At 41.4% G+C, this 27,730-nt stretch overlaps 3 protein-coding genes, 2 long non-coding RNA genes and 1 pseudogene across 15 annotated transcripts; 2 read left to right on the top strand and 4 right to left on the bottom strand.

The window, feature by feature from the left end:
* Positions 1-902: 902 nt before the first annotated feature.
* Positions 903-4,341, bottom strand: LOC115749698. Its single transcript, XM_048282399.1, has 3 exons — positions 3,572-4,341; positions 3,193-3,278; positions 903-3,109 (listed from the first exon to the last, which is right to left on the bottom strand). Exons 1-3 carry the CDS (start codon positions 3,729-3,731, stop codon positions 977-979), a joined length of 2,379 nt encoding a protein of 792 aa, XP_048138356.1. The 5' UTR covers positions 3,732-4,341; the 3' UTR covers positions 903-976.
* Positions 2,660-3,324, top strand: LOC125315937. The gene is made up of 2 exons (XR_007199249.1): positions 2,660-2,791; positions 2,940-3,324. It is a non-coding gene; the product is annotated as an uncharacterized LOC125315937 (long non-coding RNA).
* A 1,183-nt stretch (positions 4,342-5,524) lies between the features above and the next one.
* On the bottom strand, positions 5,525-6,612 carry LOC115749697 (annotated as a pseudogene).
* Positions 6,613-10,887: 4,275 nt separating this feature from the next.
* Positions 10,888-13,231, top strand: LOC115749664 (probable protein phosphatase 2C 4). The gene is made up of 4 exons (XM_030686578.2): positions 10,888-12,317; positions 12,406-12,519; positions 12,748-13,012; positions 13,109-13,231. Exons 1-4 carry the CDS (start codon positions 11,028-11,030, stop codon positions 13,222-13,224), a joined length of 1,785 nt encoding a protein of 594 aa, XP_030542438.1. The 5' UTR covers positions 10,888-11,027; the 3' UTR covers positions 13,225-13,231.
* A 4,730-nt stretch (positions 13,232-17,961) lies between these two features.
* On the bottom strand, positions 17,962-18,345 carry LOC115749669. The gene is made up of 2 exons (XR_004016380.2): positions 18,266-18,345; positions 17,962-18,148 (listed from the first exon to the last, which is right to left on the bottom strand). It is a non-coding gene; the product is annotated as an uncharacterized LOC115749669 (long non-coding RNA).
* Positions 18,346-19,423: 1,078 nt separating this feature from the next.
* LOC115749667 (dol-P-Glc:Glc(2)Man(9)GlcNAc(2)-PP-Dol alpha-1,2-glucosyltransferase) lies at positions 19,424-26,886 on the bottom strand. Of its 11 annotated transcripts, none has more exons than XR_007199257.1 (11): positions 26,489-26,886; positions 26,286-26,374; positions 25,312-25,645; positions 24,380-24,647; positions 24,143-24,280; positions 23,831-24,035; positions 23,460-23,602; positions 23,040-23,349; positions 22,417-22,484; positions 21,916-22,146; positions 19,424-21,792 (listed from the first exon to the last, which is right to left on the bottom strand). XR_007199257.1 is itself a non-coding variant. In XM_048282420.1 (9 exons), exons 2-9 carry the CDS (start codon positions 26,576-26,578, stop codon positions 23,090-23,092), a joined length of 1,527 nt encoding a protein of 508 aa, XP_048138377.1. In that variant the 5' UTR covers positions 26,579-26,596; positions 26,703-26,886; the 3' UTR covers positions 22,915-23,089. The 11 variants fall into 11 exon arrangements, 2 of the variants coding, with proteins under 2 accessions (XP_048138377.1, XP_048138378.1); XR_007199258.1 differs by having other exon boundaries at positions 21,916-22,075; XR_007199253.1 differs by having other exon boundaries at positions 21,916-22,155; positions 22,417-22,478.
* Between the last annotated feature and the right edge of the window lie 844 nt (positions 26,887-27,730).

Genomic DNA, 27,730 nt, shown 5'->3' with positions numbered 1-27,730 from the left:
GGGGGCTTGATATGTTTTGACTTAGCTGGATTGTTATCATGGACTATATGATTGGATTGATATTCTGTGATTGATTCGATATCTTGTTTGATTCAAATTTCCCGATAGACTTAAAAGAATTCCTAAAAAATTTAGTAAGGTGTGGTTTCCTAGAAACTATATCTAATTAAATATTTAGGAAGATAGAGTTTCTTAAAAACTTTATCTCATTAAGTTTATCTTGAAAATTTTGATCAAGGGAATCTAATCATGATATTCTTAATTTGGCCGAAAATTCAAAAGAAAAGGAACAAAAATCAGCTCATTGTCATCTCATGCGGTTTCATGCATATCTCATCTTATTAAAAAAAAATACAAAAAAAATCTCATGCATATCTTCATGTTATCTTTTGTCATATCTCTTGTTTCGTGCATATCTATGCTTGTATTATTTCATTTATTTTGCATATCTACTGCATATTTTCGAATATCCCTAATCTTGCATTCCATATTTAAAGATATCATGCACCTCATTTATATCATGCATTCATCTAAAAAGCGAAAACATAAAAAAAAACACCTCATTTGAGCATAAAGTGAATTCAACCAAGCATGAGTTATCAACCTAGGACATTTCATGAAATTAAGGTACCGAAAGGGCATTAGCTTTGATTAGTTAATGTAATCAAGTCTCCGAATCCACAATCTCCGGTTCGTAGAAATAAGAATAGTCATCTCGCTATTTTTATTTAGGTCTCTAATCAACCTACCCAAAATGGTTAGTGGCGACTCCGAATCCTAAATCATTCTAATTAACCAAAGTTGCGATTTGGTAGGGCTTGGGAGAGTCCATATTAGGTTAGTCATCAAAATTAACCCGATAATCCATTAGCCTGAAAAATTGATTTTTTAGGTCGCGACACTCTTCCGGGTTAGATCTAAGCTAGCAACTTCACATTTATAGGAAGAGAGAAAAAATGTGTAATTTGGAATGTGTTCAAGTGCAGAACAATTCCTCCAGAAGATCATCCAGGATCAAGTCCTCGAGCTCGAGCCCCACGCACTCGCTATCGAACCGTAGATTCATCCACCCGTCATGCCTTTCCAGCTCCCTGGCAGTCACATAGTCCATCGCCGGATCCAGCTCAGGCCTTAGACTCGTGTAGAAGCTTATGCTCGCCCACACCTCCTCGAGAACACGGAACCCTTCCGGCATTGGAGGCACTCGGCAGAGAGACGACAGAGGGCTTGGATAGTACCCGAACGATCTCTGGTAGATATCCACCAACACCTCATTGATGAGATCGAACAAAATTAAGTGATCGAAGTGACCGCCTTCGCTGTTCTCCAGAGACTCGAGGTTGGGCAGTGAGCAACCCTCGACTTCTTCGTAAACCAAAGGGTCGACCGGTTGGTCTCCAGAATGCCATCTTCCCAGGGATTCATTGCCACCGAATCCAGAGAGGCCTAGGACATCTTTGACATAATTGAACAGCTCGATGTCTTTCACATCCACAGGAACATACATTAAGTCCATGTCCAGCTGATTACTCGAGATTTCCGCATTTGCAAGATGAACTTCATCATTGTCTGCCGGCAGCGGCACGTCACTTCTGCTGGTTTCGCGACAGCAAATGGCCAAAGGATCGGACTCCACTCCATCGAGGACGGGGCTTCTTTGATTGGAATCTGTATCTTCTAGTTTAATGGAGGGCACCAGCTCGATGACATCCTCGTCGATAGACGTACGTTCTCCTGCTGTTGAGTCGCACATATCTTGAGAACTGGCAACGGGCGTTAATTGATTCTCTTCTTTACTGACCGAAGAATCTTCACCATGATCTACCTTCTCGTCATCGACTTCATTTTCTACATGCACATCTAACTTCTCCAAAGCTAACCTAAAGTTCTGATTGCTTGCCGCGTCGGAGCTACTTCCTCTGCTCACATCAGTGTCCGTGGGAGTCCTAACTGGAGTCCCGGTAAAAAAAGATACCGAAGAGTTCTCAGTCCTAAAAGAGGAAGATTTGAGTTCAGGTAAGGAACAAATGCGCGCCAGCGATCTTGTAGATACCTCACGGGGCGAAATCTTCTCTTGTCCTCCGACTCTAGATGTCCCGATACCGCTGTGCTTGGCCTCTCTATTGAAACTTGACTCAAACAGCTGACAATACTTCTCGAGTGATGCATCGAGGGACGGCGTCCTCTTCATACCACGCGGATTGCCTTGTCTTGGAGGGCTAGTATAATCTCTCTCGGAAACCACGTCCTTCCACTTCCGGATCACGTCCTGCTTGATTTCCATCGACCGCTCGTGGTCTTGAGGGATCTTGTCAAGGATCCCGTCCATGGCTATCCGGTGCTTTTCGTTTCGGCTTGCTTTCATTACATGTTTCAGTTTCTTTTTCAGATTCTTGAAGCGCCTACTGACGACATGATTCTTGCCTTGCTTCTTTAGAAACAGGACGGGGACGGACACAGAAGCATCGGATTCCACCAAACGTGTGTCTTGACCGAGGCTGCCTAACTTGCTTTTGCTACACTCTTCTTCCTCTTTGTTTCTAGATGTGCTCGGCGCCAAGACATCTTCACCTGAGTGGTTTGATACTGGAGAAGTTCCGGACCTGCTTGACCCCATTTTTAAGCTAACCGCATTTTGACCGTCAAAGTGCCGAGCCGAAAAGGATCCCTTGTCCTGTAAAACTTTGAGAACTAACTCCTTGTCCAGGTCATTTCTATCCAGAGGGTCAGGAAAAATCCCCGGCCGACAATCAGAACCATCTGTACCATTGTGTGCTCGGTGATCAAGATCGTAAGTGGCATCACACCTTTCGATTAGCACATTATCCTGTGGCAGAGTTTGCTCATAGTTTTCCGATTTTTCCTGACTATGTTCGCCTTTCTGCATCGGTTGCATCCTGTGCATGTCAAAGTGATCATGTGAAGACCCGTGACGACAGGAGCCTGAGCCTGGGTGATGATTAGAACTGGCTTTAACCAACTGCAAGTGCGCTGGAGAGGTGCAGCTCCTGCGGTGCCGGCCCTTCCTTCTGTACTTCTCTTCCGAGATCAGCGCTTTTATCCTGGCTTTCACGGAGACCTTGGCTGCCGGACTGAATTCTCTCTTCTTCTGGTCAGCCGTAAATTTCCAGATCTTTCAGTAGCTTTCGAGGAAGACAAGACATGCAATTACCGAGATCCATTCGAACTCACCTGCGAGCTTTCGCCATCGGCATTGGTGTACTCCGGTGATCTGTCAGTATGATGGGCATTCATACTGCTCTCAGTACTTCCATTGCCTAACCAAAAAGGATGATGGTCATGATATTGTTCGAATCTTTCTATAAACTATCGTCATTCCATCTAATCTCTGCAAGAATTGTATAGCAACATCGACCCAATTATCACAGCTGGTGAATTAGTTCATTGAGACAACTCCTTGGGGAAAGGTCCCACGCAAACTAATCATAAGAAACTACTAATCTGTCATTTTGAAGGGTACTGCTCGAATCTCCTTAAATATCTTAAGACTACCAACGAATATCAACAGCATCATTGATATCGAAATGGACGGGGATTGCTATTGCTTTACCTGCCGAATGCCTCCCGCCTCCTTGCCTCACGTGCGGAAGCCTCTTCTTGACATAATGCCACTGATGGTATTTGAGACCGTGAAGTATACTCCACATGCATCCCTGCTGATGATTCTCCAAATGGAGCTGCGCGCTCTTGCTTCGCACGTGCTTCCCCATTGGGATAATGGGGTTGCTGCTCTTGGATCTCTTAAGAGTCTCGCAGAGAAGATTTCAGCTCCTGACGGCTGAATCATGTTACAGGCAATCGATCAACCGGAGAGAATACACGAGATAAGGACTCAAGACCATGTTACATACACGCGATTCCCAAAGCATACGGTGCCCAATACAGATCGGGGAAACTACGAATGAAGGAGAAACGGATTGCAATCATCTTTATAGCTGAACCTGAAAGATGCATAATCGACGAGGAATTCGGAGAAGCACGTGGAAATCCTTTCGGACAGAACAACATGCCTTAACTTCTTTGAATTTGGGAAAACTATGTGGGGTTGGATGAAACCTGCTCATGTGATGACGGGAATGGATAGCTTCAGCAATAAGTTACTTGTTGTTCATTCATTTCATTGTAACAGCGTCCGCACAAATAAACGACCGCTTCAGTTATTCGGCGTAACAGCAGGCAACATTCAATGTAAAATCCGCACAATTAAACAGAGAAACAAGCAAGAAGAACGGCAGAAAACGGCATCGTCCATTACCTCTTGTGGTGCTCGCGACGCCGTGTACATGGTCGATCGCTGGCATCGTTGGCCGATCAGCCAAATCACGACACGATAATAAACTTAGCGAGATGCGGCACTTGGCCATTTATTCGCGGGAAATCTTCTTACCAAAGAAGAAGGGAAAGAGAGAGGAATTTGGGTGAAGGTCGGGACATGGCCCAAAGGTAGAAGAGGAATGAAGAAAGGCAAAAGAACGACGAGAATAGGAATTTCAGAGTTTTCGGTCTCTCCTCCCATTCGGCAAATTGTTGCCGCTTTCAACAGTATTAACTGCCATCTCTCCTCTCTCTCGGACACGTGGCATTCTTTTTTAGTTTATTGAAAGGAAAAGTGGCTGCTTATGAGTTATGGCTGATTTTTGAAAAGATTAGCTGTCACAAATGTATGGGCCAATATTGATAAATAATGTTGAGGGGTATTGAGTCATAGTGCAACTTTTGGCCGGAAAAATTGTCCAATCAATCTTAAATCTATTGTACGGATGTCAATTCGATTTTAACCTTTTTTAATTTTGTTAATTTAATTATAAATATTTGCGCAAAATTCTGAACTCACCGATATGACATAGTGCCACGCAGAAAGGCTTGAAATGACTAGATCGCCATGTTAGCCGCTTCTGGAAGAAAATTGGCCGAAAGAATCACATTGGAATTTCACACAAAGGTATAGGACTAATCTAGCAAAATTGAAAAGTTTAGGATCGAATTGACATATGTATAACAAGTTTATGATTGATTAGGTAATTTTCCCAATTTTGGCTTCATAAAGGGCACTTTTTTGATAACGATGCTTAGAAAACTAAGTGAAAAGCCTTTGAAATGAATTATCCGGGCATATAGCTTGAAGAGCAACATAAATTGTAGTATCTTTTTCAATCCGACTTTTTTTTTTTTTTTCTAAATTAGCTTAGGATTTAAGGTTCATGATCAACATAAGAAAACCCTAAAAAATCGATTTATGTGTCACATTGCCATAAAATTCATGTCATTTATCTATTAATCATGAGTACACCAATCCCGAAAAGTGTAGTTGCGTCCAGCAAAAATAGAGGGATAATCATACAAATAGTCTTTGAATTTTGGCCTAATGCTATTGGGATTGTCCCATATCGGTTATGGAACGGGCTGGTGGTCGGTTTACAAGTACGAGGACAGGCTTCATCCTTTGAGCTAGTTTTTGGAATGAGAGAAGCTCAAGATCACCCAACAAGTCTGAACTCAAAAGTCATACGCGGGAGAGATAAGTTATCGCGGCCTGATGTTTAAGAGGAAGATTGTTGAGGATATCCCACTTTGATTGTGGAAGTGGATCCTTACATTGTTCCTTATTTGTTCTCTTGTTGCCAGTAAGGTCTCTTCCACCGCTCCCTGTGTAGAAGAACCCCTCGCCATGATCCTCATCGTCTTGATAGCCCCCCGAAAGAGCCACAGAATGTGCACCATGCATCGACTGCCCCGCAATCCCTGCAACAAGAGGAAGGTGCACACCCCACTCTCTGCCATTCCATCCTGTCTTCCCAAGTCTCTCCAACCAACACACCCTGGTTTCTCTCTGGATCATTATCTGCAAGGATTGGACCACAGTGATATGGAGGGACGGTAACGAAGATCTTTCCACTACAAGCATTGGCCTTTCCGGCCTTCTTTGCTTTCTCAGCATTGAATGCCTTGTCAGGCCGGCTTTGGTTGTGGATAAAATGATGGACCTTGGCCCGGGCACTCTAATTGTTTGATTTTGACCCTCTTCGCCATTCTGATGGCTATAACAAGTGCAGAATTAGTACGAGGCTGGCTCGCCATCTTCGCAGGAATTTCATGGCGGCAATTTGCGCAGGTGCGCTTCCCCTTCCCAATCCATTTCTGACAACACTTCAAGCAGAAGTTGTGTCCACAAGGTGTCGGGACCGGCCTTTCCGGCAACTGCATGCAAAATGAGCAGTTCAACCTCCCATCGAGAATGTCGAGCACGCCATTGCCCTTCTCCTTCCTGTCCTCTCACTCGGAGGCCCTCGCGCCGCCAATCAGGAGCTCCTGCTGCCTCTTCGCCTTCTCCAGCTCGGTCAATGAATCATCCGTCTCGATCACGTGGATCGCCACCAACAGATTGCTGGAGGCCCCCAACCCCACCGCGATTGCGAGCTAGGGCTCGGCCCCAGCGAGCAGGGAGCAGTCGGGGCACTCCCACTGGACGGCTTCGACCATGCTTGGGGGCCAGTAGGAGAGGCAGGTAACGCACCAAGGCGTTGCACAGGTCTTGCACGTGAGGGTTTCGTCAGCCGATGGCTTGTGTGAGGGGGAAATTGTTAGGGTCATCCCACATTGGTTGTGAAAGAGGCCAGTGGTCGGTTTATAAGTGTGAGGAAAAATATCATTCTTTAAACTAGCTTTTAGAATGAGAGAGGCCCAAAACCACACAACATTGATATCAGAGTGCAAGTTACCAACAAGTCTAGGTTGTTGGGGCCTAAGAATATTATCCTCGAACTTTTAGTTTGTTCAATGTGGCTCCTAAATTTTAACTCAACATGTAATGTTACCCCTAAATTTTTAATCTATTTAATGTGATCTCTAAACTTTTAAATAAATTAAATGTTTAGAGATCGGAATCCTGCTAAAGTGCACCTTAATGACATTGCACATTGCCTTGTTTTTTTTCAGGAGTTCGTGAGCCTTATGTAGAGGGAGGCAATAAGGGAAGAGCGTCGCATTTCGCCTTCTAGAAGTTTGTCTATCCATGAAGTATAGAATTCCGCCTTTATCCCCGTTTTTTTTTTCTCCCATTGATAGGTATCGGGCCCGTGGCTAGGCCTTGACCTAATTGAACTTAGGTCGGGTCAAGCCCATTTTTTCTTCATGGATTCGGCTGATTCCAATGATTGCGCCAGGTGACGGGGCCACATGGGCCCGATCGTCGAAAATTTTCGGGTCTGAAAGGCCCAAAAAAAAAAGAGAGAGCATATATAGTTGGGAAAAAAAAGGAATAAATTCAACGAAAGTTCTAAAAGTTGTCACGAATGTGCAATTGAATCCTAAAATTGTAAAAAAATCAAGTCCTTCCGTTAACTCTGTCCAATTTGGTTAACGAAAAAAAAATTATGCAATTTTTTTTTTCTCATCTTACTTGGCACTGACATGGCTAAAACAATGTTGTTTTGATCAAAAATTGACTTTTTAGTACGAATTTTATTTAAATTGCATTAAAAAATTAAAAATTTAAAAAGGAGGAAGATGCAAGTGAACCTCGTCGACGATGGTGGGGGAATGGTTGGTGGGGGTTGCAAATTGCTGGCAAGGGTCGTAGCCCTCCCCCCAAATAGACGAGAGTAGTGGGCCCTCACTCAGGTCTAGCCAAGGCTTGCTAGTTGCGGAGGTTTGCCCCTAGTAGTGGCCTTTGGACAAGGCTTGGTGACCCCACCGACCATTTCACCATCATTGCCGATGTTTTTCGGCGATGGTGGGGCCGCCGACGGTGATGCAACCCTCGTCTACATCTTCCAACTTTTTTTTTCCATTTATTGTACTATTTTTTACAATTTTCTTTTTTTTTTAATATAACTAACCTAAAATTTGCATTAAAACAATTAAATTTTGACCAAAATGATGTCGTTTTACCCATGTTAGTGCCATGTAAGATAAAGAAATAACAAAAAAAAAAAAATCACGTCAACATTTTCCATTCACCAAATTAAATGAAGTTAACGGAAAGACTTGACTGTACAAGTTTGACAAATTTTAGAGCTTGATTGCACTTTTTGTAAGTTTTACCAATTACACTTTCGTAACAAGTTTTAAGACTCCTAATGCTCATATCCAAAATAAAAAGGTCTAACTCTATTCATTTTTTTAATTGAAAATAAATAAAGTAGAACATATTTTCCTAAAAAAATCGCTTGTATTGTCGACAAGAATGAATGAACGAATTTTTTTTTGTCCACAAAACCGTTATAAACATCAATTTTTGTCGATAATAAAAAAATATTTTTCATTGATCGGTTATTTTTTGAATCATTATTTTTTTTCGTGAAACAAACAGAGTTTAATGGTCTCGTATAGTAACGTTTCAAAAAAGTGTTTTTGTTCTCAAAGTGTTCTCGGAACACTTTGGGAACGGAAATGCGTATGGTAAAAAAGTGTTCCCAAAGTGTTCCGGGAATACTTTTGAGAAATAGAAACATTTTTGGAGCAAAAACAAGAAACAAGAAAAACTTGTTTTTGTGTTCCTGGAACACTTTTTAGAAACACATTTGGAACATTTTTTAAAAACAATTGGGAACAATTTTATTTTTTAGCACACTTTTTTCTCTTTTGTTTTTGTATGATGTTGACACTTGATTTTTGATCATTTTATTTTAACAAATTAATTTAAAATATGAAAAAATTCATAAAATTACAAAATTAACCTTGGAAGCTTTGGCCTAGCCTTAGCAACCAATTTTGAACAAAAAATAGTTTTTGTAATATTTGACATTTTGCAGATTTATTTTAATTATAAAAACAGCCGAAAATAAGGAAAAATAGTATTTGTGGTTAGAAAAATGTGCAAAAATAGTCCATATTCTTATTTTAATTCCCTTTTCATTTTGGTCTCTTAAATTTAACAAAATTCAGTTTGGGACCACATGCCTCTTCATTGAACATAATCCTAAATTGACTAAAAAAATTCATTTTAAATCATTTTAACCAAAATTTTTACTTTTAGAGTCATGACATGAGATTTTGATACCTTGCATCTCATTTCAGTCCTCATGTTTGGAAAAATTGCACAATTGGACTAAAAGGACCTAAATGCACAAATATTTTTCATTTTAGTCCCCGATTTCACTCAAAGTGTAATTAATATTTTTCTAGGGTTCCCGTTTAAAGGTAATCATATTTTTAACTACTTGCGAACATTTACGTGTAACTCATAATTGCAATTTTTCCTATCTATAGAAAACATATTTGATGTTCTCGTTGTCTAATTCCAATTCGTCTTCTCTTTCGGTTTTTTTTTTTTTTTATAGTTGATCTCGTCCATATCATCATTTGATAAATCGTGCATAAATTACTTATACATATATTGGTCCAATTTGATTTAGTAAATTGAACAAATGCGATTTAATTTGATTTAGTAAGTTAAAGAGATAAAGACATTTTAATTTTAATATATATAGTCCCCTCAATTAAATGAAAAAAATTAGGAACAATTTTTTTGCAATTACCAAACGCATTTCTTTTCTTCTTCTTTTTTGTTCCGGAACATAAATTTTATGCGATTACCAAACGTGTTTCTGTTCTTTTTTTATTCCGGGAACAGATTTTTTTGCAATTACCAAACGCGTTTTTGTTCCCAAAAATCGTTGTTGGGAACATAAACAGAAAAAAAATGTTTCCGTTCTAAAAGTTATTCTGGGAATAGAAACGTTACCATACGCAGCCTAAGCGATCCATTCCCTCTCTCGACTTCACTATTTCTTAGATGTTCATTCACAAAGCACTTCCTAGTTTTACCGCTTTTGCTCTCTAAAACTGTATGTCAATTACAGGTTCTTCTTCTCCTCACAGCCATTTACTCCCACTGTAGATTTCACAGTGGAGAACAATGACAACAACAGTAACCATTTATGATAATCCCAACCTAATACGTATTTCAAATGTTCTTTGTGGTCGTTCAGGGAGTTACAAGCCCAATTCGATGACGACGAAGCGACATAACAAACCTGCGACCGAGAAACATTGCAGGTTCGAATGCAGCAAGCTAGTCTCCGGCTAGATGTTACCTCGAAGGGAACTACTCAAAAGAAAAGATGGCCTCGCGAAGTGTCCATCCATTATTTGGAGGACATTTGAGCTCAAAATCGACACCCAATGGTGTCAAAGAAGATCATTCGCACGATATCCGGCGAACCCACAGATGGGATGGGCCAATCAGAGAGGCACCAAGCCCAGACATGATGATGCAAGGATTGTGTCTGGCCGAGGAGGGAAGCTCTTCAAGTACAAAGTTGCGCACTGGTAGCTGGTTCAAAGTACGACGAGGCGCACGACGAGACGAGAGGAGGCGAGGAATCGATGGGAGCTTGCCCTACTTCTTTATCAGGATAACTGTTAACATGGACCGTCCTAATCAGTACAAGAGGTCTCGGTCATGTACCACCAATTTCATGAGAATCTAATTACTTTCTAAATGTGGATAAAGAACCGAATCCTTTCTATTTTTCTTCCATGTGCCCCCCAAACACATGAACGAGGAATAAATGCCTTAGAGCCCCCCAAAAAAATTGGTGAGCCTTTTCCTGGTCCTCCTTCTTGCCTTTCAAAAACAGGCAAGCTTTTTACTAGGAAGAATGCAAAGGTGGCCACTCCCACTCCCACTTCCACTTCCACTTCCACTTCCCATCCTTTTGACTTTTGTATTTATTCCTTCTCCTTTTTTTTTTTTTTTTTGCCACGCCAAAACGCTAAAACTTTTTACTCAAGTAACTGACCATTCATAGTCAACTCCCAACATTATTAAAGTACAAAACAAAAATCAAATTCAAACATCATATAACAACTCAAAAATAACCCCAACCCCCCTTCCAAAAGTCAACTCCTCCCTCTCTCTCTCTCTCTCTCTTCCATTTGATCATTTTGCTTCAGCGTTTCATTTCAGACACCCTGCACGCATCAATGGCAGCTTGAGCTTGAAGCATCCGCCGCCAAGGACGAGCCCTCCCCCGCCGAAAAGCCACCAGCTTTCTCCTGCCATGGGCAACGGCATCACCCGGCTCCGCCGCTGCTTCGCCGACTCCGGCGCCGGAGAGATCTCCCGCCGCCACGACGGGGCGGACTCCTTCCCCCACCCCTCCTCCTACTCCGACGAGGGCCACGGCCACTCCTTCTGCTACATCCGCCAAGACCCGGCATCCTCCTCCGATCTCCACTCCGAGGACTGCACGACCCAGACGACGGTGACGTCGACGACGTTCAGCTCGATATCCGGCGCCTCCATCAGCGCCAACGCCTCCTCCCCGCTGTCCACCTCCCTGGCCGACGCGTGCTACTACACGACGACCTCGCTCGAGAAAGCCTCCGTCTTCGAGAGCTCCGTCTCGTTCGCGTCCGTGCCCCTCCAGCCCGTCCCCCGGGGCGGGTCGAGGTCGGGCCCCATGGAGAAAGGGTTCTTGTCGGGCCCCATCGAGCTCAGGTCCGCGTCCGGCCCTATCGATCAGGGTCTCTACCACTCGGGCTCGATCGTCGACCGTTCGTCGTGCGATCGGTGGCAGAGGGACTTCTCTCTCGGCGGGTACGGCTCCAAGAAACGCAGGTTGGCCAAGTACTTGAGAAGAGCGATCGCTAAGCGAGTGTTGAGAGCGAACGATTACATGTTTTCAGGCAGGAGTTCGGATTTTTACAACGTTAAGAGCACGAGCAGCAGTGGAATTTTGAATGGCGAGAGCGAGTTTTATGTGGAGAATCAAAATCTCGAATGGGCACAGGGCAAAGCAGGGGAAGACAGAATGCACGTGGTGGTCTCCGAGGAAAATGGTTGGGTCTTCGTGGGGATTTACGATGGCTTCAATGGCCCTGATGCCCCCGATTTCTTGCTCTCCAATCTTTACTCTGCTGTCTGCAAAGAACTCCAAGGGCTGCTCTCGAAGAAGAGTCTGGCCACGCCAGCCGACGGGGACAGAGGAAACCTTCGTCTATGGTCGGATTCGGGGAAGGCTGCGGATCACTCGGACGTGCTGAACGCGCTCGAGACGGCACTGAAGAAGACGGAGGGAGCGTTTCTGGAGACAGCGGATAGGATGGTGAAGGAGAATCCAGAGTTGGCCCTGATGGGGTCTTGCGTCCTGGCGATGCTGATGACGGGCGAGGATATTTACTTGATGAACGTCGGGGATAGCCGGGCTATTTTGGCTCGGAAGGGTAAATCGGATGCGAAGGGCACTGCTTATAGGATCGATTCGCGTGACGGTGGTGACCAGTTCGACGAAATGCACAATCTGATTTCCCTCCAACTGACCCAGGATCACAGCACATATGTGGAAGAGGTACGATCTTCATTGCCAATTTTAGTCTGACTCTGCGATCCTTGAAAAGGTTGTGAAATTCCAAGTGTCATAACTTTCTGTACTTCAGGAAGTGCACAGAATCAGGAATGAACATCCGGACGATGCTTCCGCGGTAGTGAACGACCGCGTGAAGGGTTATCTGAAAGTCACCCGAGCATTCGGCGCCGGGTTTCTCAAACAGGTACACTTCCATTATCGAGTCCTCAATGCATTCAAAGTTTCCGGCGTGCAATGACTGGGAAATGCAGCTTCTCCGAATTTATACGATATGCATAGATCCGGACATTTTGTTTAGGAGACTTGGAAACCATATCCCCCTTGATTCGCGTCTATCCGCGTGTTAAGATTGTGATCCCACGCTGGGATTAATCGATCGACAGCTTAAAATTTGGTTCCCTTGTACTTACAGCCGAAGTGGAACGATGCTCTCCTGGAGATGTTCAGAATCGACTACATTGGGACTTCCCCATATCTCACTTGCACGCCATCTCTGAGCCACCACAGGCTCGGGCCGAGAGACCGATTCTTGATACTGTCCTCGGACGGGCTCAACCAGTACTTCACCAATCAGGAGGCCGTTTCCGAAGTAGACTCGTTCCTTTCCTCATTCCCCGAAGGAGACCCCGCCCAGCACCTTGTCGAAGAAGTGTTGTTCCAAGCCGCCAAGCAAGCCGGTGAGGAATCCTACTCGAACGGATCTAATTACCGTGTCAGGCTAACGAATCAATAGCAAATTACATAAGCCTGAACGAAACATTACTGTTTTGCAGGTATGGATTTTCATGAGTTGCTTGACATTCCTCAAGGGGATCGCCGCCGGTACCACGACGACGTTTCGATCATCATCATATCCTTGGAAGGAAGAATATGGCGGTCACCAATGTAGATACAGCTAAATGTTTACAGAATTGAGTCCCCAAGTTTTCGCCTTCTTCCTGTATTTTTGTAATGACTAGGCTTTGGGGAAATCATATTTTCATAAACCACAGTCACTATGTGCATATCTTCTGCTTATTATCTTCTGATTCATGGCCCTCCACCCATTTTGCTCATCAATGTCCCGATCATTTCGAAACATTGGCGACGGACACAACGTCAACAACTCGAACACATGTGAATCGTTTGCCATCTCTAATTGTCAATTGTGGAGTTGTTACCAGATGATGCTCAATGCATTTAGTCAATTCGGGCAAGTGATGTTGCAGAGGAATAAGAATATGGTCGTTGCATGCAGCAATAACATACAGAGAGTCAAATGGAGGAAAACAGCCAGAGGAAAGTAAATATTATTGTGGAGTTGGCAAGGGTGGTTTGGCATGCCATATGGAGTGGTTCTTGCGTTATGCTAAAGAAAATGGAGGTCAACTCTTTACGTCCTTTAGGTTACCAAATCCAAAGTAAATTATCTACTTATGTAGTGTTAGATCGACGCAGTAGAAATCAAATACCTTCATCCAAGGGGATTACCCGAGAGGAAATTCAAATTCAAATCCGTTAACATATCCAATTAAACCAATTTTCATTAAAAAGTTTAAACTAGTGACTTATGAGCCAATTAGAATATACTGCATACTCCACATTGCGCCACATTCTAATGGGAGACTTCTTTTGCCGAACGTCCTCACATGTACACCTTGACAAATCTCTCCCTCAAATGTGAGTTTTTTTGTGTTGGGCATGTTCCCCCTTTTTATCTAAACATTCCTTCTGCACTAACATTATCTCAACTCAAATTTTCATCTTAGCCCGACCTAATTTGGTTGATGTTGGAGAGAGGAACAACATTTGCCCTTCAAACTGTACCTCAATATCCTTGATCGAGCCAAATTTAGCATGAAGTCACCAAAGACTGATTCACATTGGAGGCCGACTACTCTATTATCGGCTTTGATATCACTTGTTGGGATGACGCAACATAAGCTCAATATATCCCGCCGGACTTATTTTCACTCAAAAGCTTAAATTAATAAATTATGGGCCAATTAGGACATATCGACAGTTTCACATTATACCGCATCTTGATGTGAGGCTTCGTTCGCCTAACACCCTCACATGTGTACCTTACCATTTTAGGATTACTCGATTTGTATCTTATGTTCAAATCCAAATGTCCCTCTCTCCGAGTGTAACAAAGGGGGGTCATGCTTACCAACATAGGAGCGGCGCCTTCCTCGATGCACGTGGATGTGGCGATTTGCATGTGTCCACGAGATTAGCTAATGCACAGTGGTCCCTTGTTTGTACTGTGGAAAGGTACAAACCCGCCTAGGCGTGATCGAGTCATTATGAAAATCTGATAACTTTTCTTATATAAACCTCGATGACGTATAGGTTCACTCTAGGGCCTAGGCGTGTCCGTGGATCAAACCTAATAATCATCACTACCCTTGGAGTGATCTAACTCAGATCTTCCATTAGCCAGTGTCCCCCTAGCCGTAGGAGTGGAAACATACACCTTCCATATTCTAAGGGCGTGACCTCAATGCCAAACCGGACTAACTTGATGGGGGATGGTCATGTATAGCTCGCCCGAGAAATTCCTATATGAACCCCATTAGGCTTCTTGTTTTTACTAGAATACCGATTTCATTAGTGATCGTAACATGTCGTGGTCATACGTATTTTGTTGTAACCCGTGAGGACTTAGGAAAACCACAATCAATAGATGAAATTTAGTCCTATATAAATTTCCATGAGAACAAATTTATGGTGAATTGACCGACATTGCTGTCCTCAAATCTTGAATTTTGGCAGTTCACAAATCATGTGATTGTAGTTGTCAATGTGCAAGTTGGCAAACATTTATCTCCCTTTTTTTTTTTTTATACACTTTCTCTGTGTCGCATCACACACAAAGAGTTGCACAAAGCTTGTCATCTCTAATTTGGTTGTTTTCGCACCAAGTGTTGGTTCATCATGTATAACGTTGCCAAAAGCACAGCATCACTAAGAGTAAATCTAGGTCAAACGTTAATTGTTTGAATTCTTTTGTGTCTCATTAAGCCGATTCGGAAATCATAATTTGTTTTTTGCCTATTTTAAAAAAAAAGAGCAAATTCCTTTTCTCTCCAAAATTCGAAAACAAAAGGTAGAAAAAAAAATATCCAGAGTTCTAGAGAACTGATTTTATAGGGATTTAGATATCGGTACGCTTGTATCTTGAAAAAGCAATTTTTTTTTTTTTAAACTTTGGTTACCAAAATGGCATTGATCTAAACTTAAGACACAACCATTTGGGTCAACTTAAGACAGAACAAATAAAGCTTGTCAGGCATACGCATATTCCAACTAACCTAAATTTTAATAATATACGAAAGTATCTGTTCCCTTATCATGTCCAAAGCAAGAATATTGGTTATTGTCAACTTGTAAGTGCGGTTGCATATTAGTGGAGGGAGTGATAAGTTTGTGGCCTTGATGGCGATAGTCAAAAAATCACATTATTTCCACGCTTTCCTGTCCTGACTCGGGAATTCAACATCATCTGATCCGATTTGTTTATTTCATCCTCTGTTTTCTTTTCAATATTCCCAATGCCCTAATGTTATCCACCCTAGGGCACTATCTAAAAGCTATAAAGACTCCTGGAAGTTAACCAAAAAAAAAGTCAACCAGGTGACATACGAGGATAGAGCCGAACTTTCTGCTTTCAGATGTGGACCAGCATCATCTCCTCCGTTCGTCGAGTACATCAGATAACAACAGTTCGAGATTTTGATGGATGCATGAAGACAAAAGGTTCACGTAGGACGAGGTGCCTTCTTGCTCTTGGTGTTCTTGAGATAGCGGTGAAAAGACTTTAAAAATGGGCTTGAAAGTTAGGGTTGGTTGAGTTCTCGACGTTAATTGATCACGCATGCATATGTGGAAAGAAGGGAGAGAGAACAGGCTGCGGCCAACTCAGAGTCCTCGACAGTTGCTGGTGGTTTAGGTTTTCCTCTGACATCTCGTGACCAACTTGATCGGTATAAATAAAACCCTAAAGTTGGGGGGGAAGATGGCAAAGCATCTCGAGTGGTGACATTGATGGGTTCCTCACACGCGGAGCATAGGGGTCAATCATGGACGTGGTTGACAAATATTCCAATAGAGAGGCACCTAGTTTGCGACACCCCTACACCAAAGAGTGACTATATGATGAAGCTAGCTGTCGATTACTCGAAAAAAAATGTCCGCAGTGTCACGTGACTTTCACGAACGCAACATCATCATTCTCTCGGATCGATTCGAGGAAATCCTAGACGGGAACGGGAGAGCTCGGGGAGCCCCGATGATCGGTCGTCCGAATCAAACCCGAGATTTGTTAGCGGTATCCCCCCATGGGGGTGATGCTCGGATCCCAACCACTGATGTGGAGCATTTGCGAGATGTGTGCATCAGCTGATCCAATGATCTTGGAAGACTATATAAATCGCGGAGTTGACTTTCGGCAACGATCATGTGCTGGATCTCTAAGTCTCATACAAAGCCAAGCTTTCGAAAACAATGAATTCACCCAAAGGGTTTATACATTATGTTAGATGGGTCCATCTTTCCAGCCAAGAACCTCGAGAGATGACAGTGACAAAGGATTTTAAACTTTAAAGTCTTCCCACGCATATCTGAACGGCTGGGGAGTTACCAAAATCGATTTTTTATCATGTTCATGGGTTAGGGAGAGAGATATAGTTATGCCCGCTTTACAAATTTATATTTAGTAAGAAAATTCCCGGCAATAAAAAAAAAGAAAAAAAGAAGGGGGGGCACTCAATAAAAAAGACTGGATAATTTAAAAATATGTGCAAGGAGGAGGTGGTGTTCTGGAAGCTTTTGTTTATTGGGTTTTAATCTCTGGTCGTCCAAAGTGGGATTCTCACCTCCCATCTCGATCAAAGCTATAGAAGAATCCACGTACGCTCCCTCAAATTTCCATTTTGTGTATAGCATAGGTCGGATACAATCAATTGCGATTGGTCATAAGTCCCCTTAACCTCATAAATTTCGATTACATTGGTCTTATCATAGATGTTGACAGTTAATGTTGTTTAATCAACTTTTTTTTTTCTCTTGCTTAATTTTGCTGCGTGGTCTGAATCTGTTCAAGTGGCAGACGCCATGGCTGACATAAGGGCTTCCCTACCACCACGTTCATCGTGCATTTTTTTTTTTTTTTTAAAGAGTCATTGAGTTTTTGCTCATTGACTCCAGAAAGTAAAAGTCAAACTGACAGTTTAATTAATTTGAATGAGGATGAAACTGGGTGCTGGCGCTTACTACAGCCTCTTTTATTTTCGTTTAGTTTTGGCCCTTATTTAATTCGTATTCGGACAACTCGTTTGTTTTGATAGAAAACTATTTCCGAAATTTTTTTTTCGACTTTATAGTGTTTGAATCACTGAAAACTAATCGATCCATGGAACACATTTTTCATGAATTGAGAACAACAAGCTTGGATCGGGGAAAAAGAAATTCCCTTTTTAGCAAAATGAAAATCACTTTCATTAAACCACTGACCAAAAATGAAAACTATTTTCCTAGAAATTAATTTTCATGAAATTTCCAATGAAACAAACGCACCCTAAATTAAAAAGGAGCTGATGCCTTATCTGCTTTACGCGAACAAGAAGAAGAAGAAGCCCCGCGGTAAGAGCTTTCATGGAATAATCTAACAAGATAATTCAAGGTTTCAGGAGAAATCGAGGGCGCCTGTGCTATTGTACTTCACGTTTGCATCCGAGTGTAGAATGGATATAGCAAAGTCAAGCCTAGAGGAGCGCTCAACCTGTATGCCCTAGGCTCAGTTATCATGAAGAAACGCCCTCATATGAACCCTATGAAGAGAGTCGATATCAACGCACATCGCATGAGCGACAAAAAGGCGGAAAACTTCAAATCTGAAATCCGTGTTGTAGCGAAGAGGGACAGCATGGATAAGCAGAGTCTCCAACCTGACTCTGCAATTGTCTGCTTGCAAAAGGTGCACAGCTGCAACTAATCCACCCCAAATGAGTAATACTGAGTGGCCAGAAATAGCAAGCATTAACTCAATCTTAGACTATGGCATCCAACCTTGTCACTTACCATGTGCAAACAAACTATGAATAGCACCATCTTGCAGGTATGTCATGCAAGAGAAGGTATGGATCCATCGACATAAAGCTTGGACGCGGTCCTGTTTGATCAACATTGTCTTCTGAGAAAGAAATAAACTAAATCAACTCTGTATTGTTCAATTGGAAAAATTCATCCAAGAAAATCAAAGTAGATCATGCACATGTAACAAGAAATAAACCACGTCTTCTACAAGGCGTGAATAAATCAGAAAATCAATGAGCCGTGTGTCCCAGATGGCCGGGAAATGTTGAATCTGGATATCATTCTAGTCATGTTAGACACATTTCATCAGAAAGTTTTAGACATTACAATTGACATTCTCATAGAAAAAATGCAATGATTAAAAGACTTAGACTTTCCTGTACACCCCGACCTAGCAGGTTTGAACTTCAAGAGGAAGATAAATTGGTAATACCGTCATTTAACTTTTCTCCATAATTATTGGGCTATCTGAATCTAACAAACTGAAAAGCGGAAAAGAACCATGAGCAATATAATCCTACTGAAACATTTTGAACCTTTAATCTGAAGCAGCATTTGTTTATCACAGAACTGCACTAACAATACAACAAGAAGAAGGCTGTAATTTTCACAAGACCAATAGTCTCGCACGACCTGTTTGGAACACTCCGAAACTTCACTTGACAAAGTTAGATTCTTATGGCTAAATAGGAATGTGCGACAGATCCTAGATTGTGCTTGTAATAAACGTGATGTGCATCATTCTCACTTTAACTAATTTGCATTGGTTAAGATTGCATTTGTTCAAGCACGACCTAAAGTTGAACAACAAAGTGACAGAAAGACCGCTCATGTCATTCCCGCTGATATCTTTCCTGATACAACGAAAGATGACTTTCATTTATAATCAACACCAAACGATCATGTATCGAGCGAGGGAAAGTTCAAAAGAAGCTCGACCTATATGTGTGACATCTAAGGCAGAACTGATGATGTTAAAGAACCAATGGGATTTCCCTGAATGACCTTTCTTCAATCAAAGGCGCATCGCATGAGGTCAATACTTACAAAAGGGTTCACTATACTCCGTCCCTTCATCTACATCAATTCACTTACCAAGTTGTTCTTCTGAACTATGTAATTTTATTGAATGCTTGATTCACGCATGCATGATTACTGACATATCTGAAAGGTAATTCCTGTCATTCATGGCAACAGTTTCTCTTTTTTCCAGGAAAAACTGTGACCTAGTTACTATGCTCTGAGAAGGAAATGGGGGACAGAATGAAACACATAACTAGCCAATAACTAATCCCTTTAAAGAACCAAAGATCAACTTCTATGCACAACCTAACCATCCAATGCAACCGAAATGCAGCAACTACACAGTACACCTGACTGAGGGACTAATTAAGTGCCTCAAGTAACATAGGGGAAAATATTAATCCACTTTGGATAAGTTCAGGAAGAAAACAGAGACCTGGAAAGGAGAATCCTTTCCTTTGCAAGGAGAGTGACACTTATGTCATCTGCCCTTCAATCAATCCCCAACCACATATTTTCCACTGACATGGTGCCCTAAAAATCTGTAAGAGATGGATGGAATCATGAGAAAATTCTGGTGGGGAAATAAGCAAGATCAAAGTCCCAATCTTAACCTACGGGCTTGGGATAGTTATAGTTTATGCCAACCAAAGAACTTATCGGTTTCAGGAAAATGGAGGATGTCAATAAAGCTTTCATATCAAAACTAGTTTGGCAACTAGCGACAGATAAGAAAAGACTGTGTGTGTCAGTTTGTTCTGACAAAAATACTGTCAGCGATACTTGTTTTTGCATGTTGCACAATGCCCAACAACTCTGAAGTATGGAAGGACATCATTCAAGGGAGAGAGACACTTAGCAGAGGAATTTGCTTTATGGTTGGAGATGGGTAAACATAAACATTTGGACAGACCCCTTGGTACCAAACTTAGAGGGATTCTGAGTCCAACCAAAAAATAGTCTCACCAGGTGAATGATTTAATAAGAGAAGGGGAGGATGGAATGTGGAACTATTATAAACTATTAAAAGAAGAAGTGATAGTGTCATGAGAATCCCCTTAAGTTTCACTAAACTTGAAGATAAGTTAATTTGGCTTCCAAAACATAGATGGTAATTACAATGTTAAATCTGGAATTGCAACAGCTACTTCTTGCCGGTTTGGACAGGTAAATGGTGTGCAACAGAACTTGTGGAAACAAATTAGGAAAATCAAATCTTAAGAAAGGTAGCAGATGCATGCTTAGAGGATAACAGCCGGAGTTCTAGCATTGCCAGAAAACTTTCACTTTGGTCAACAAGCAAACACAAACTAAAGAGTCCTTTGTAATGCTCTCTTTGAAAAGAGCAAACATGTACTTTTTTATTGTCATGTGGCTACACCGGTGTGGTTGTTAAGGCATTAGAACCGATAACCTCCAACACTGACAGACAATGGAATGGATAGAGGCAATTCTAGATCCAAGTATTGATCTAGCTGATGATGAGATAGAGCCTTTTAAAATCTCTAGACTCCTACTATTAGATTATTTGTGGATGTGGAGGAATCTCATAAACATGAAAAGGCTGCTTTAGATTAGATAAATGCATTAAGAACGTAAAAGCTCAATACAACTCCTTATTGGATCTTTCACAGAGAAGTACACTAAATGCTCAATCTCACTTGCAGGAAATGACATCAAGAAGGATTTTTCTTGGAGCAGACCACCACAATAGAAAGTGGAGAAGCATGGGCAGCGAAAATTGCATCTCCACTGGCAAGATCACGAAGCTGGCAACGCCTCATTTAGATGGAGATAGCATACATGTCATGAAAGAATATATTCCTCAGAGTCTCCTTGGTCAGTGGAAGCTTTTGTAAATGATGTTCAGACATTCATGACAGAGAAGCCCTCTGTAAGAGAAAGTTCGACTCCGAGCTAAGCAACCATGACAGCCCAAGAACTAGCTAGACGGAACCTTTCTCGTAGATATAAAGGATGCCTCAATCCTCCTTTTGTTCTTGCACTTAAGGCTGCTGATACTCTCACTTTGGTTTTGTAATTTCTGGACAGTTCTTGGAATTATCTTGTACACTCCTCTCTTATCTATATAATATTGCCTACTTGGCTAGCGAAAGGAAGAAAAAAGGTCATACTTCTGTAGCATAGCCAAAAAGAAAAATTTCATAACCAAAGTACCCGAGGCAACAAACCAACGCCAAAACTGAGTTTAAGACAAAACTTATTTCTCAAAAATTCAAAGAAATAATCAGATATCATCAAAAGCGAACTTCAATGTGGATGAGCCAACTTTGGAGCCAGATCCGAAATCCTTCAAGGAATGGTAGGTGCACTCCCATCCAAACACACTACAACCCTAACAAGGCCCGCACAATTTCAGCTGAGGCTAAAACTCAGATTAATTTCTCTTTTGTGGTACATCCACTTAAAGTAACACGAAGTTCATGAAATGAAATCATGCAAAGCTTGGAAAAATTACCTGCGTTCTTTACCCCGGCATCGCGAAGCAAGGTCAAATCAACTAAAGCAGCGGGCATATTGAGATCATCGGCCAGTGATCAAGCCGGGGCCCTCGGATTGGACGAGAGGAGGAAGACAGCGACAGCAATGATCACCTGGACTCTCTTGGTCCACCTCCTCTACCACGTCAAAGGGCAAAGCATGGTGGTGTTAGCCATCATTCGCCAGCCTACTCGGTAGCAAAGTTGAACTGGTTGAGCTTGACGCATAGTAAGCGTCCAAAGTCAATGACACAGTATCAGAGACAGAGACCATGAGTATACATCTATTTAGATAATGTTAATCATCACGATTCCTTTTTTTTTTTTCCTTACAAAATTGATATGAATTGAGTATTGGAAAAAATAATACTCTACTTTCTTTTGAAGAAATTCATAGATAAAAAATAAAGGAATTTGAAGTTATAATCTATAACCTCATTTCGAACTATAATTGAAGAAAATTCCCTTTCACTTTTTACCTTTGGCTTTTTGTAGATATTTAGACTCACACACTCTGCCTTTATTCCTTAACTCGAAACACCTGAAACTTTCAAGACACACTATTTTGACATGTAGATTAGCCAATTCACAACATTCAAATGTCCAATCATATTTTGATCATCAATTGGTAACCTTAGGCCAGTTTCACTCATCAGCAAAGCAAAAGTAATGAAAGTCCTGACTTGTCCCAGGGAAACAGAGGATCTAATGGGAAGAGCTAAGAACCAGCTCTTTTTGAATCCATGGCACCACACATGTTGTTAAGAAACACACAAAATAGCAATAAAAGGTTTGGTCTAACAAATATTAAAATCCTAACACGTGATGGTAACTGATTAAACGTTCTGAGTCCCACACATAGAAAAACCACAAGACAACACACCGTTCGAAAAAGTTGCTGCGCTTAGTGCTCGGCACTCACTTGAAAAGTTAGAAGTAGAACAAGGGTTCATCATCGACTGCCATAAATGGAGTCGTACAATACGCCATTTAAGGAATGTAGTTATCATTTCCATTCCAAAAAATTCATAGACAACCGTACAACAAAAAGGGCTGAGGATATTCTTGCATTAGTTTTTGGTGCAAGGACAGGCTTAAATATCTATAATCAAGAGGTGCACACATACTGTAGACCCTTACTATTTCTAAAGGCTACCATATAAATCTCTGAATCCCAGGCTCATGATTCCACTGGAACGGTCGAAATAAAAACATGGACATCGTGAAGATATTTGTCATTACATAGAGGAAGCCCATCAGGAACCAACTTCGACTATCAGTAACATTAGAATGCAGCATCAAAAGATAGAATGGCACAGTGTAATATCTGAACTCGATCAACGGAGCAGGAACAAGAATTGCTGCAGTAGCTAGAAAATAAGCTACAATCCAGATCCTTTTTTGAAATCTTCCTGCCAAAAAAAGGATTAAACCACCTTTCACTTCACTATATGAATTCAGATAAAGTGGAGTCAAAAGAGCTGTGTACTGATCAAGACTAGCATATCAGCAGTGAACTCACCCAAAACACTGAAAATCGAAAGCCACGAGTATGCGTAAAGCGGAACCAGAAGATATCTCATGGACCAATGTGCATTGATGACCTTCCGCCATAAATAGAACGGATAGTGCCGATTATCAGCAAGGAGATAGGGATGAGCTATGCTGCACGGTCAAATTTCCAGAGTGATGAATCAGGTGTAAGAAGCAAACGCATTTGCACAAATTTGTTTCCACATTGTGAGATGAATTTCCAATTGTAAAATCATATGATTTTCTATAATTGAAACACTTATGCATGCCCATTAGCAAAAGTTACTTGATTTTTACTTCAAACATAGTTAACTTTTAATAAGCAAGCCAGTTTCTTATACAATGGTTAACTGATCTGACCTGAAAAAATGAACAGAGAGGAAACCGGCACAAATAGCTATAAGAACTTGAAGAAAACTTAGAGGTTTATTTCTCCACAAGGACCGGAAGATTCTTGCAGCTTGACCCCATGAGAAATGCACAGGCGCCATGGCCAGTGTAGAAACCAGACCAAAGTACATAACCTGTGCAAAATGAGGAGAAACAGTGTGTGCATCTTTTGCACCTGCAGCATAATGATGTAAGGTGAGAACTGAACCCCAAATAACCTAAAACAGGAAATAAAAATCAGGAAAGACAGTCAAATAAAGAAAACTGATAAATGAATTATACCAAGCACTATGCTTCCATTCCACCTGATGAATGCAATAAAGGCCATGAGGATCATGAGAAAGGGTACAAAATGCACCAAAATCTCCCACTTCATATGCCAAGAAGTTGACAAAATGGCCTTAATCTCATCTAGCAAACCTGATCAAGATGGAAGAGGAAAAAACATTTCAACTAATGTGCATAGCCTCTCAGGAGCTGATGTGCATCAACAAATTGATAACAATTGTTTCAGGAAACCTGGCATCTCAGATGAAAATATATTTGCAGTAGGTCCAACATTTTCACCAGTATCCACGGCACCATTGTTCTTTCGCCTTCTCAAATTTGAGCTGATATTACTATTCTTGCGAATTAGCTGACTTGATACATTGATTGGACCATCAATATCAGCTACTTTTACACGACACTTTCCAGAAAGAAGGGTAATGTCTATGATTCCAGTGCAGGCAGCAAAAAGCATCCATACAATATTTGTTTGCCTTACGATTACGGACAATGCGCCCATCTGCAAAAGATATTTATGAGAAAAGTTACTCAAAACTAGACAAAGGACTAAATATCTTTGGACTTCAGTTTCTAATAATTACTACAAAGTCCTTATAATCATCAAGACTGAAAGAGTCAGTTCAATGCAACATTCTTTTCACTCAAACGCATGACAAAGAACTCGATTCATCTCAATATGGATTTTAATGATTCGATAATGTTGTTCAAAATTGCAGAAAAAGCAAGGTGTAAAATCTTTTAGCATCTGGAAACAACTAAAAATATAAGAATCCACTTAATGACAAAAGCACAAAAAGAATGGCATATAGAAGTGAATACTTTTCACTTTAGTCAGGAGTTGGTAGATAATTAAAGAATGAATACATCATCATAACAAATGAAATTCTTTCATGTGGATAAATATAATAGACGGCATGCAATTATTCTGCATCGCCGAATATTTAGTCTTCTTTAACTTTATGTCTCAATCTGACCTCTACATGACTGATAATCCTACAGCACATACAATTAGTTCATCAATTGTATCAAACTTCTCATTTTGCTCTTCTCCACACTCTGTACTTCCTTCTGACACTGAAACTATTTCACCAACACGAAGCACACTGCACTGTGATAATTAAAAGTATGTTACCGAAAAGTTTAGCTAAGGAAAGCACACTCACTAGTGCACTTATCCAGTATCTCTTCTTCAGGCAAGCAAGATACGTAGCCAGAACCAAAGTAAGGGATGCAGCATCAGTGTAATACAGAAAAGTGAAGAACCACTGTAGAGGATATGATGCTAAAACCACTGCACAAGCTGTAGCATTCCTATCATTGACCCCGGGCCTCAATAATGTCATTATCTCGTATACAAGAACACTGCATATCACGGCCAAGACACCATTCACGGAACGAAGAATTTCTGGTGAGCAAATATCCGGAAAAGATGCGATTGCTCGAGTAAAGATCATCCCTGGGTACAAAATCCCAACATAGGCAAGTGAGAGATAGTACCTGAACAAGAAATTACCAGTCAACTTCTGCAACTCAACATCTCCCCCTAAAACGGTATCTAAGTGATAATATTCTATTATTTTTCCCCTCGGCTTTTATCTTGTCAAACAGTGAGAGAATGGAAAACATTGTAGGCCTAAGCAAACTACATAAAAAGCAGTGCCATAAACGTTATGGCCTTCTCCTATAGAAGGGAAAAAAGAAAAGAAAAACTGATCACAGCACATGATTACTCGAAAGGACCAGAATTCGTTTGATAACTCCGTTGAGCCAGTCAATTCATGATTTGGTTTCAGTCGCTAGATTTACATAAAGAAAAGGTAAACGCAATCTCCTTGCAGCCCCTCAAATTCTACATACATATAACAAAGCCTTCTCTTCACTTCCTTTGCCTCGCAATACAGCTTTGAGCTCAATAGCCGTCATAAACGATAGCAAAAGAGAACCCTCTTACATGCACAACCAGTATGAAATGCTGTCCATCCTAATTCCTACACCCAGTGACATGAACATACCAAACCAATCAAATCTAGCACGACCATCATTAGCTAGCAAATGCTTGTATCTTGAAAAAGCAAAGAACTTAAAAGAAACAAGTAAAATGCCCGTAAGGAAAAGGAAAAGGAGCAAAAGAAAATACAAGCCAGGAGGGGTGGTGATCATGGGATCCCAACTTCTGAAATTGCCTCTGCAGTACTGCTGAGCCTGAGGTATGTGAAATATCTCGTCCTGCACGACAATTCGGACAAGCAAAAGCAATTAACAAAAACAACTGACACAAAGAAATTGCCCAACTCTAAAGAATTGGAAGAAAGTTTTTCCATCACTCCCTGATTTATTTACCATGTAAGGCTCGGGAACGACGCGATTCACAAGAATGGACACGGGAACGACCCATAAGCTCACGATCACTGCAACTGCGACTCTACCCATCAATCTCTCTCGCTCTCCCTGACCGACCTCGACACTCGCAAAAATCAGACAATGCCAGACGACCGAACTGAACAAGAATACAGCGAAAAAACAGCAGCTTCAGGCACTTGTTGAATTACTTTTCCCTCCTCCTTTAGAGTCGGACCATTCCGCACCCTGCAGGGCAGGACGGAGGATGCCGCCAGACTTCGGAAGGTACGAAGAAAAGAAGCTGCCTCTTACGGTTGGCCAATGCCGGTTCGATGTCGGGTCGACAAGACGCTGGCTTCGGGTCAAAAGAGCTCGAACACGAGTTATTCAATGGGCCTGTCTGGACGGGCTACGTCCGAGATGAAGCCCGTCCGCTGACAAGAGAGCAGAATTCACGCCCCGTGACGTTCACAGATGCGCAGGAATAAGAATGAAATGGATATTCTTTTCTTTTTTTTTTTGTCGAAGAAATGGATATTCTATTTTAACTTACCGAAATTACATGGGGAATAAAATTAGAAATAACAGAAATATCTACTATGCTCTTCGCCGTCGTCGTCAAGTAATCAAAACCTAGTTTCTTCCGTCATCATATGGGGTTGGCACGAAGGTCGAGCTCCGAGGTAGGAGTGATTTGTTTTAGAGTGAACCGATTCCTACTTTGAAATTGAGAACTTCCCATGAATTATCAGTTTCATAAATTGAAAATTGCTCGTTAATTCTTGGACCCATTCAGGAATCGAACCGGATTGATAAAATCGATCATTGCACAGCTTAAGGTACAAAGAGATGAATATTATATATAAAAAAGAAAATTTCAAATAAGGACCTAAAGCGAATAAGAGCATGAAGTGATATTGACAATTTCAAATAAGAGTCTAACCTTACAGGCCGACTAAATATTCAAATCAATCAAGGGGATTTTCACGATAGACAATTAAATTATTATTTTTTTAGTTTTTCTCATTTCCTTTTTTTCTTTGCTACAGCCGGGGGGGGGGGCGATGATCCTCGTCGGTCTCTAGCAAGGTTCGCCTCACATATGGCCCGGGAGGTTTGCCTTTGGTTTTTATTTATTTTCTTTCTTTTTCTGGTCAAATTGCTTGCATGTTGGAAAAATATACATACGATTTTAACTGAAATTTTTCGTAAGAACACCGCCTGCGTACTCTATTTTTATTT

This window comes from Rhodamnia argentea, chromosome 7, assembly GCF_020921035.1.
Source record: "Rhodamnia argentea isolate NSW1041297 chromosome 7, ASM2092103v1, whole genome shotgun sequence".
Lineage (NCBI taxonomy): Eukaryota > Viridiplantae > Streptophyta > Magnoliopsida > Myrtales > Myrtaceae > Rhodamnia > Rhodamnia argentea.
The sequence above is the reverse complement of the archived record's forward strand: the minus strand, read 5'-3'. Positions and strand labels throughout refer to the sequence as shown.

What these genes read in the sequence shown, in the direction of transcription:
- LOC115749698 (XM_048282399.1), bottom strand. Translation starts at nt 3,731, where the DNA reads ATGGGGAAGCACGTGCGAAGCAAGAGCGCGCAGCTCCATTTGGAGAAT. An exon ending in AGGCGGGAGGCATTCGGCAG is followed by an intron (nt 3,279 to 3,571) that starts GTAAAGCAATAG and finishes CTTTTTGGTTAG; the next exon opens with GCAATGGAAGTACTGAGAGC. An exon ending in CCGATGGCGAAAGCTCGCAG is followed by an intron (nt 3,110 to 3,192) that starts GTGAGTTCGAAT and finishes ACGGCTGACCAG; the next exon opens with AAGAAGAGAGAATTCAGTCC.
- LOC115749664 (XM_030686578.2), top strand. Translation starts at nt 11,028, where the DNA reads ATGGGCAACGGCATCACCCGGCTCCGCCGCTGCTTCGCCGACTCCGGC. An exon ending in ACAGCACATATGTGGAAGAG is followed by an intron (nt 12,318 to 12,405) that starts GTACGATCTTCA and finishes TCTGTACTTCAG; the next exon opens with GAAGTGCACAGAATCAGGAA. An exon ending in GCGCCGGGTTTCTCAAACAG is followed by an intron (nt 12,520 to 12,747) that starts GTACACTTCCAT and finishes TTGTACTTACAG; the next exon opens with CCGAAGTGGAACGATGCTCT.
- LOC115749667 (XM_048282420.1), bottom strand. Translation starts at nt 26,578, where the DNA reads ATGGGTAGAGTCGCAGTTGCAGTGATCGTGAGCTTATGGGTCGTTCCC. An exon ending in ATCACCACCCCTCCTGGCTT is followed by an intron (nt 25,646 to 26,285) that starts GTATTTTCTTTT and finishes TTTCTTGTTCAG; the next exon opens with GTACTATCTCTCACTTGCCT. An exon ending in TTCGATTTTCAGTGTTTTGG is followed by an intron (nt 23,350 to 23,459) that starts GTGAGTTCACTG and finishes TTTTTTTGGCAG; the next exon opens with GAAGATTTCAAAAAAGGATC.